The sequence below is a fragment of the Polyergus mexicanus genome, unplaced genomic scaffold, assembly GCF_030449975.1.
Source record: "Polyergus mexicanus isolate NDT 795.1 unplaced genomic scaffold, iyPolMexi1.0 SCAF_1, whole genome shotgun sequence".
NCBI lineage: Eukaryota > Metazoa > Arthropoda > Insecta > Hymenoptera > Formicidae > Polyergus > Polyergus mexicanus.
Genome location: NW_027223321.1, coordinates 3,816,143 through 3,826,683, shown reverse-complemented (window position 1 = coordinate 3,826,683; position 10,541 = coordinate 3,816,143). Strand labels below are relative to the sequence as shown.

General features: G+C 31.8%; 2 protein-coding genes across 2 annotated transcripts; both read left to right on the top strand.

The window, feature by feature from the left end:
- The first annotated feature begins 1,480 nt into the window (after positions 1-1,480).
- On the top strand, positions 1,481-5,511 carry LOC138938794 (uncharacterized). Its single transcript, XM_070306065.1, has 3 exons — positions 1,481-1,498; positions 3,754-3,820; positions 4,103-5,511. The coding sequence occupies exons 1-3, from the start codon at positions 1,481-1,483 to the stop codon at positions 5,509-5,511; spliced, it is 1,494 nt and encodes a 497-aa protein (XP_070162166.1).
- A 2,667-nt stretch (positions 5,512-8,178) lies between these two features.
- On the top strand, positions 8,179-9,998 carry LOC138938110 (keratin-associated protein 20-2). The gene is made up of 3 exons (XM_070304867.1): positions 8,179-8,289; positions 9,030-9,213; positions 9,630-9,998. The coding sequence occupies exons 1-3, from the start codon at positions 8,272-8,274 to the stop codon at positions 9,674-9,676; spliced, it is 249 nt and encodes an 82-aa protein (XP_070160968.1). The 5' UTR covers positions 8,179-8,271; the 3' UTR covers positions 9,677-9,998.
- Positions 9,999-10,541: the final 543 nt, after the last annotated feature.

Here is a 10,541-nt window from a genome sequence, read left to right as displayed (position 1 = left end):
GTACCATATACTATGTCTGGTATAACATAGAGATTATTACCACTTATTGTTAAATCTAAAAAATATTAGAAAAAAATACGGGAAGGGAAAAATAAATAAGAGTAAAGAATAGTGACAAAAAAAGTAAGTCCCAAAAATCATAATTTGCTTATTTGAAGAAAATTAATACTATTAAACTAAAAATATTTGAAGTATTTTTGAAGTGAGCAAAGTCTACAATAGTTTTAAATGCACATAAAACGAGATATAAATTATATAAAGATAATTTGTTACGATTATTATACATCAATTATTATACTTTTCGCAAACATAACTGCGCGCGCTATCTAATTATAAATAAAATTAATATGAAATCTGTCAATTTTATCTAAGTTTTTATAATTTTCGTGTGAGCAAAGTTCCTATGACAAAAAATCAATACAGCATGTATTTTTTTTATATTTTATATGTAAGACATTTATATCTTTGTGTTTTTAATAAATAATTGCATCTCAGTTTTTTCTCTTTATTTGAAATGCAACACTGAACAATATTTATATTTGTTTTATGCACAATTTCTATTGTACATTTACACAAGTATATGTCCTTATTTAAAAGTTTTAGAAAACGCAATTGTAATAATGTACATAAACAGCATACTAAAAAAAATACTACAGCGTAATATAAAATAATCATGTAAATTATATTTTACACAAGTAAAAATGTATATAATTTAACAGGAAGAAATGTTGTCTGTCTTATCAACTGATTTATTTTATATCGATGTGTAAGGATTGACTGTTACAACACGATGACTCATCATATTACACTTTATTTTTACAAATATATAATATATCGTTACAGCAACTTTTCAACTATATCATATAACACCTAATATTACAATGGTCTAGCAAAGATTCTTTAATAATAAATAAAAAATTTAATGCCAGATCGATTTATTTTTAAAATAAATTTTCTAAGACTACATTAGAAGGTATTCCATATATAATCATTTTAATAATCTTCATTCTAAATTATAAAATTTAATAACTTTTTAAGTTTTTGATGAAACTTATTGTGATATGTATTTATATATACATCATTTTATATTTATATGCTACCATTTTAATTGCTATATTATTTATAATATTATAAGATAATATAATAAGATTTATACGTGCTAAAATACGAAAATATATGTTCGTCTTCGAAATGTCTTATTATTAACTTAATTAGTCGTGAATTTCAAAAATAAGCAACCGATAAATTATTATAAACGTCAAAACTGCGAACACGTTATTCGCTTACAAAATTAATAAAATTAGAGCTTTTTCAATTTAGATTATGGAGAAATAAAGAAGAAAATTTTGCAATTTATCTTGATGTTTGCATCGAGGGTAAAGACACCCTGATGATTGAGGATAAAGACATTTAAGGAGAGAAAGTATAAATGACATCGGACACGACGCCTGTCTTTTAGTAGTCACGAGCCGCACGCACGATGCATCACGCGTCGCACGTGAGTATCCTCGCATGTAAAAATTGTTCGTTGTACAGGGAACAAGTAACAAAATCGTCATTTCGTATTAACGAACTGCGGTAATGCGATAAATCATAAATGGCAGATATTTTCCGAATAGAAATGTGTGAAGTGTCATAAATTAGAGAATATTTATTTTACGATTTACATTATCTTTTTATTACATTATCCGAATAGATGCAGATACACGTCGATCTTTCAATAAAATTTTTTGCATGTAATTATAAATTGAGGAAATTAATCTCAGTGTGATTTAATAAACGATCGGTTTGTGCATTTCAATTCATAATATGGCGAGTATATTATTATCTTATTACGAGTATATTGTATTATTATTTTATTATCTCGATATCATTCTAATCGTCTCTAATATTGTAGCGTATGGTTTAACATTTTTAATTGTTGCAAAATATTGAAGTTACAAATCAAATTTTATCATTCACACATTGTACTGTCAAAAATAATTTATTTGCGTGTAAGCTGTGCGAAAATAATTTATTTGCATTTAAATATGTAGATTTATTTGGGTCATAAGTAAAAAGAATACGCTAGTATGCAGATTACTTGTTTAAAATGCGAAAAAAACTGCAGTTTCATCATTCACATTAAGTCCAGTAGATCGTGCATGTTTTGTAATCTGATTTCTCGTTTTGATTAAGTTCAAGAAACTGATAAAAAGATACACTAAATGTAAAAATGCATTACATAAAAAAAATTATTAATATGTCAAAGATATTGCAATGTATACGTAAGAAAAATATAAAAGATAGAAATATTAGTTTAATGTCAGATCACGGAAACGGTGATTCACGATTGCTTAAAGAAATGGAAAAATGCGTGTGCAGATTCGTGAAAATCGATTTGGTGAATAAATATGTACGCATAAATAAGAATTCTCCTTTAGGATGCGCTGAATAGACAAATTATTTATGCATTGCGAATTCATCAATTACATTTTGTAAAATTTTTAACATTCCATTTTATATGCGCGTGATTCTTTTATTGTAAGAACATTATTATTAAGTTTTTTTTTAAATATTTCTAAGTTCTTACATCTTTTTTAGATAGACTACATTTTTAGATTTTTTATTAATTTGTTGAAATTTTCATTTTTTTTCAGATTAAATTCTACGGAAATATATAAAGAAAGAGTCGTGTAACAAAGGATATAACTTGTACATTAGAAAATATAAATGAGTACTTTAGTAAATTTCATATTTTTATATTAATGTTATAGAGTATGTCGGAAGTCGCATCATTCACTTTTATGCGGATACCCACATTAAAAAGCGTCTTCAAATTGCCTTGATAACTATGTATTTTATAAAGTATAGGATAATACCGGCAGTGAATATTCATACATAATATAAATGCATAACGATATGGCTTCTCTTATAGAGTCTTATATAAATCAGAACAAAATCTCTAATTACAAGTTCCGTTGTTGAGTTTCTCTTCTCTTCTTTGGGGGAATTTTATAGAAATTAAAAATACGCAATTAAGATTCATGAATTACTTTCTCGGAATTTCAACCAGAGAGAAGCTTCTTTTCATTATGTCGCAAAGTTACTCTTGCAACGATAAACTAACTTCACCGGAAGTTTCGTATGTCAATGAACAGCGTTTCCGCAATACGCATACCTCGCGAAAATACGATCGGTGTAACCGGCACATATACCGGTTCGATTCTATTATTATAAGAATCGAGTTCCGCATGATGTGTCGTGATAATAAGCGTGTCCAGAACTGATATTTTGCATTTGTTGTGTATGTGCGGCATTTTTTTTTCGCTGAGATTTTACACAACCGCTGCTGGAACGATGCGTTGATCGTCGAATTCATACGCATACATCCCTTATGCAATAACGAATAAAATATAATACTGTAGGGAATCATACCGGTCACGCTACTTATGCCACAATACATTATATAGCTCGTGGCTTCTTTTGCATAAAGTCTCTGATGTCGGGCGCTTCTGTGTATAGTGAAAAATTATTTTTTTTACTTCGATATGTTATATTTTAATAATATTATACATATTATTTAAATAATTTTAATAATATTAATTTTATATTTAAGATATATAATCGTCATTTTTATTGATATTGAAAAGAAGATAAATATTCAAAAGTGCATCTTACAAGCAGGATTAGAAACTTTTATTAAAGTATTTATTCCTTTGTTAATCTGACGATTATACAATTGCAGCATTGCTATATTTTCTTTTGTTACAGATACTGATGCATTGCTTCGTACTTTGGTGCGCGATAAACAGCGGTAGGACAGCAAGAAACGCAATCAGTAAGCATAATCCTTTTTCGAGATTTATTAGAAAATTATGTGTTTTCATAAACATTATTATGTACATATATCAAAAGGGGCGAAGAAACAAGAATGACAATCGATCATTAAACTATAGTTTGTAAAAAATGCTTTCTGTTAAATTCTTTTGCAAAGAATATGCAAAATGATTTAAGAAAGACGGAAAATATCAAAATATATTCTATAATATATTCATGTAACATGTTTTCTTCAAATTCTGTTGAGAATTTTTATTCACTAATCGCTCTCTTTTCAACGCAGACCCAGATATACTAGCGAATTTTGCTAAGAATGTAGCCTCAGTATTATCGCCGGCGATATTGGGCGATTTACAATTCCGCACCAATAGATCGTCCTTCGGTCTGACGGCACCCATCAGCTTAAACGACGATAATCTGGACAGATCTTCAATCCTGGACAACATAGTTGATAAAACGTCAAACGCACCTACGTATTACGGATCACAGTCATATCCCTACAACGATCTCTACGAGAACTCTCCCGAAGGGCTTGAAGAAAACTCCCAAGCGAACGAACAACTCGAAGAATCTCTACGGGATGCACCCTACTTGCGTCAAGAGCGACCAAATTTTTACAGACCTTATGATCTCTCAGCGAACGATGACTTCGAAGTGACTCAAAAATCTATTGATACCGAAAATATCGAGCCATCGCTCGGCAACATCGAGGAATCGTCTACCAATTTGTACTCGTCTTATCACGATGTCGGTTTTGATAAAGCAGCTTTTGGTCATGGGCCCTTCCTAGCTAAATCCTACGCAGGCTTCCATGGATTCGGGCCCTATGGACACTTTCACGGACATCATCATCATCATCATCCATATGGCGAACCAGCATCGGACGGTGAGGCGAGCTCAGAGGAGAATAATGGAACTGATCATCGAGGTTATGGTCATCCCTACGGCTTCGGCAACCATGGCTATCATCCCTATTCTCCCTTTTCTTACGGAGGATATGGTAATCACGGTCCTTTTTATGGGCCCTATGGTAGGAACGAAAATAATTCTTCCGATAACGGGCGAAACAGACATTACGGGCCTTACTACGATGGTCCCGACTTCTATGGACCCCCCCGTCACGGCTACAATGGCCACAATAATGGTAATAATAATAATAATAATAATAATAATAATAACAATAATAATAACAGACAAACCGAAGAATCAGCCGAGAATGGCGATCAGAATAACTCGACAAGAAACGGCTATCCGCATCCTTATGGACCTCCTTTGTTCAAGCCGCTCCTGGGAGCTTTTCATCTTCACGGCCTCCCGTCCCCTTTCAACCTGCTGCCCTACGACCACTTCCACGGAGTGTTCAAGGGCGGCCCTGTCGGGGTTGGCCACGTTGGCTATCCCATCTATGCCGGTCCTTATCCGATTGGCTTTCCATTCCATCATCCTTACGGGCCTTTCTTCCACGGTAAGAAGTATCTGCCACCGAAGGGCAAGCCCTCCGACTCGGGCGAATCCGGCGAGTCAACGGAAGCGCCAGCCGAAGAGCTTGCGGAAGATGAGAGTCCCGAACGGATTATTGCACTCAATCAGGAAGAGGTAGCACCAGCTCCCAGCTCGAATCGATACAAGACATCGGGACAGAATGGGCTGAAACGAATCAGTCTGGTTAATTTCGGGAACAGAAAGGTCTGATCTCTGGAAAACGTTGAATTTGATGAAAGGAAGCAAAGTAAAGTTATATTGAAAATATATAAAGAAATTATAATATAAATCGTATAAATAATATATATAAAGAAAATTAGAATTATTATTCTTTTTTCTTAGGATAACTTATTCGCGAAATACATTGCTTGTAAATAAAGGAAATAATAAATTAAAAGAGAGATATAAAATATATAATTTTAATTATAAGCGGAAACTTCTCTTATTTTTAACTAAAAATGTAAAAGAAAAAAGGAAAGAAAGATAGAAAGAAAAGTGTTATAAATTGAAAAAAATATATTTTTTATAAGTAGTCTTTATTTTATACATATATTTTATTCTTCTTCTGTCAGGTAAGTGACATGATTTACATTATTATTATTGCTATAATTTTCCTCTAAGACCTAAAGACAAAATTAGCACATATAGAAAAGTTATTATGGCTTTCATTCACTATTGTTACGGCGTTGCAAAGATGATTTGGCTGTAGAAGAGAGAAGTCGATAATTAACGGGCGCACTAATTATACGGATGCTATGCGACACACGCATTTATATTTATCATCGGTTTCTATTACAGTGTTTTCCCACTATTATGATATAGAAAATATTCTCATGATTATTGCTGACCTTTATCTATGCAATTACTTCTTTGTCTTGACAATAATACATAGGGCATGCATGGTCCAGTAATTTTCGTGGCCTCCATAACAATTCTGCATATGCGTCGTGTTTACTGCGTATCGTCAATGACGATACGAAACGCGATTATGTAAAATACGCAAAGTTAGAAATAATATTTAATCTACAGAGACAAAATTATTTGCATTTGTTTTCTCGTATGAAAAAAAGCTGTTAACAAATTCTAAATATTGTAAAATATCTAATTCATATAAAAATAAATGTGATAGAAGATAACGAAATCCTATAATTTTAAATCGCATTTTATTTTAATATATTATTTTTATGATTACACGATAATTATTTTGATATTTTAAAGTTAATTATTAAATAAAAAATTGTTCGAAAATGTTTCTGAAGATTTCCATAAGAAGAGATTAAAAGATGATAAAAAAAATTATTATGACACATAATTCAAGGTAAATGCATAACAATTTACGTATGCAAAAAATTCTTCTTGATCATACAAATATCGATCATATAGATTCGATCTCGTTTACTGGGAGCGGAAGTAAGTCAACTCAATGGAAGATGTGGATATAATCGACTGTGAAGGTAAAGGTAATAAAAAAATATACAGATAAAAATGGAAGCAATTGTGAAATATTTATATCAATGATGTTTCAATCAATTGAAAAGTAATCGTACTTACTATTATATTCTTGCAAGTTCTACATAGTAGAAATAAAAAATATAAAAAAATAGAAATATACGTTATCGATTAAATAAATCGACGGAAAAATAACAATTTTAAAAATTACATATTTAAAATTTTCAGTATATATAATATTTAGTCAACTTTCTTATTACTCTACATATAAAATATCAATGATACATTGAAAATATATTGTACATTAAAAATATTTATGATAGCTAACTTTCTCTATAAAATATCCTAAAAAATATATATACAATACATAAAAAATATATATACAATATATATTTTCTGTTAATCCTATCCTGTGAGGATTATGCGAGCCATGCTTTGCATAAATTCCATGTTGAAACATGATTAATAGCGTAAAATGTATCCACTAAATTTGATAAAAACAAACCGGAATATTCGCCACAGAGTCTATGAAAAAAATTGAACACTCTGTCGAATTAATTAATTGTATGTTCGATTGGCAAATTTGACTTATATATCTCGTCGATATGTCCCGCAGCGATTAATAAATCATTATAATTTGACATCATCTTATATTTTAAATACATCTTATCTTTAAAGAATTACAAATGACACGATTTTTGTCCCGATATGCATTTTTAATGATTTAACCAACGCAAAGATTTCGTATCTCAATTTTTTTTATTTTCATTATTTTTTTTTTTTGCAAATTACGGGGACTAAGAGTGTCATTACGAAATTGACAAATCGGACACGCATATGTCAAGCGCGCGGGCGCAATGCATCAACACGATTAACACGATTTCATCAACTATACATTTTGTAACAGAATCTTGGTTTGCGCAATCGCGGTCCCCCAGTGTCTGTGTCACTTTTCTTTCTATTTCGGTTACGATATTCGAGAAGAGCGTTTCCTTTTTCGTAGAACTCTGGCCTGCTGCTGAAACGCACTCTGGGCGGACCCGGGCACTGTCGACGATAAGCAATTAGCGATTACAGCAGTAGCATTAAGTATCATAATCGACAATTGCGATGTATGATTCTTTTTGCCGTTAATAAGAGGGTTACACACGCGAGCAATCGCGTCGGGGAAGAAATTTGGATGTCAAGGCGTTCTATCGGGCGGGGACTCACGTGACTTGGTCACACGTGCGTTACTGCACATTGTTGTTTCATAATGCAAAGTCGCAACTCGCATAATCTCAGGGTAACAATGAATGTTTTCTATTAGCACAATAGGCGGAGGCCAATGCGAAGTCCGGAAAAATGTACCGTTCGTGGGGGATCCACTGCCTTGCGAAGGGATTCCGCCTTTGTTATAAAAGAACCCATGTCGCACAGAAACGATGGACAGTGGTGTTCGGCGACGACAGATGAGAAAAAAATAAGTGCTACCGTTAACAAGACATCTCAGCTGGATTGTGCTTGCAATCACGAGAAAGAATGGCGTGTCTGAAGATTGTAAGTGCAAGAGAACTTGATTCGAGATTGATCTAGATAAGTTAAATATTACGGTTTCATTTAATTCATTGTGGCATAAATCTCCGTTCTAAGTTTACAATATAATGTGAATATTTTATAATATAACGTTACTTTTATAATTAAACTTATATTTTTATAAATATTTAATATTGTATATATTAGAATGAAATTTCGCACAAGGATAATATCTATATTCGTCAATAAAGAAAGCAAAATCTACTTTATATTACAATAGAACACAAATAAATCCTAAAAAAGTGTTTTCTAAAATAATAAATTTCACTGTATGGTTATCGTGCCGTAAAGAGTTAATCTGCACAAACATTTTGGTAATTAATTATTATATAGAAGATTTATAATCTCTTGTCTTTATCATAAAAATATTTAAATAATGAAATGCGAGGGGGATATTACATTTATTTAAAAATATATCATGTTTTAAAATTTCTGCTTCTCTTTCTTAAATTTTTATCTACATATATATAAATCTCATCAAAAATTATTTTAAAACTTGATCATAGGTTTTGTATCGCTCTAATTGCGAAGATAAAAAATAAGCATATTACGTATATCTTATTTTTTACTTGTAGTGTTAAAATATTCTTTACACTATTATTTAAGCGCTATATATATATATATATATATATATATATATATATATATATTAATTTTTTTAATATATTTAATAAACTGATTTTTTATTTGTTTTACTGTTGCAGTATATTGTTTTGCTATTGGCCGTTGCAATTGGTGTGGTAGTTGCAAAACCAGGATATTTAAGCTATGGATACGGTTATCCGTACTCCTATGGTTATAGGTATCCATTCTATGGCTATGGCCATGGCTATGGCCATGGTTATGGTCATGGGTACGGACATGGATATGGTCACGGTTATGGATACGGTATGATTTATGATAATATCTATATAATTTACAATACAACAATTAACATCATCGCAATTACATCGCAGAATCGCCATTTTTTTATCAGCTTATATATATATATATTTACCTTTCATTAAATTTTGTATAATGTTTCTAATTCTTAATGTCTTGTTTTTTTTGTAATAATTTAATATAATATTTTTAATATAATAATTTATTGTATGTATATTTGTATGAATATCAGCAACAATTTTTTATTACACAAGTTTACATCATGCAAATTATATAATTATAGCTTATACGTGCATCCTAACAAGTTGCATTCGTGACAAAGAAATCGTTTATGTTCAAAACACGCACATGTAGACGCATATTTGTCATAAAAAAATCATTCAGTCATAAATGTTGAAATATTTCTTCATTGATATTTATAGGATATCCGTTCGGCTACGGGCATTACGGTCACTATGGCTACTATTAAGGAGGACATAAAATAATGTCTTTCTTCTGGATTCTCTGGAACATCATTCGACGAATGAGCTTAGTTCAAAAACAATCTATATGTCGTTTTTTCTTTATTCTATGTTTTTAACGCCAAGTCTGATTGAACGCCGAGACTAATCCAAGATACTAATGTCTGCGAAAAAAATTTAAAAAAAAGTACAAAGCCTTTTTTTAAAGAAATTATAAAATTGCACATACATGGTACATAAGATATTTATAAATCATAAATATAATTCTATTATAAAATATAAATATATCTTAAAAAAATAAATCGTGCATTACTGGAAATTAAATGTAATTTTATTGTCAATAATGATGATTAGTAATAGTTAACATAATTAATTATAATTATTATAATATTTTTAGTGCTGTTGATAAAATAAATTATTAACTATTCAATATGCAATTCGATAATGGATGAAAACTCAATTCAATTATCTGTTAGCTTCGCTTTTAAAAATGCAGAAGATAGTAACTTCTTCATTAACCCCCCCCCCAAAAAAAAAAACATATATGTCTATGCGAATGATTAAGCAAAGCATGACAGTAGTGTTAATAGGCGGGTTCTAAGCCGGGTCCTCTGAGGGGGGGTGAGGGGCGAGGGGAAACCGCGCGGGCGAGGGGGCATGACGTCACGCGGGCGGAGGGGGATTTTGGAGGCGCGGGGTCCGCGGAGAGGGGGAGGGGACCGCGGCGGAACGGTAGGCGCGGGGTCCGCGGAGAGGGGGAGGGGACCGCGGCGGAACGGTAGGCGCGGGGTCCGCGGGGAAGAGGGAACGCGAAGGTACGACGCCGCAGCGCGGTGTATTACAAAGGGTGAGTGTCGATGTCCGACAGCTATA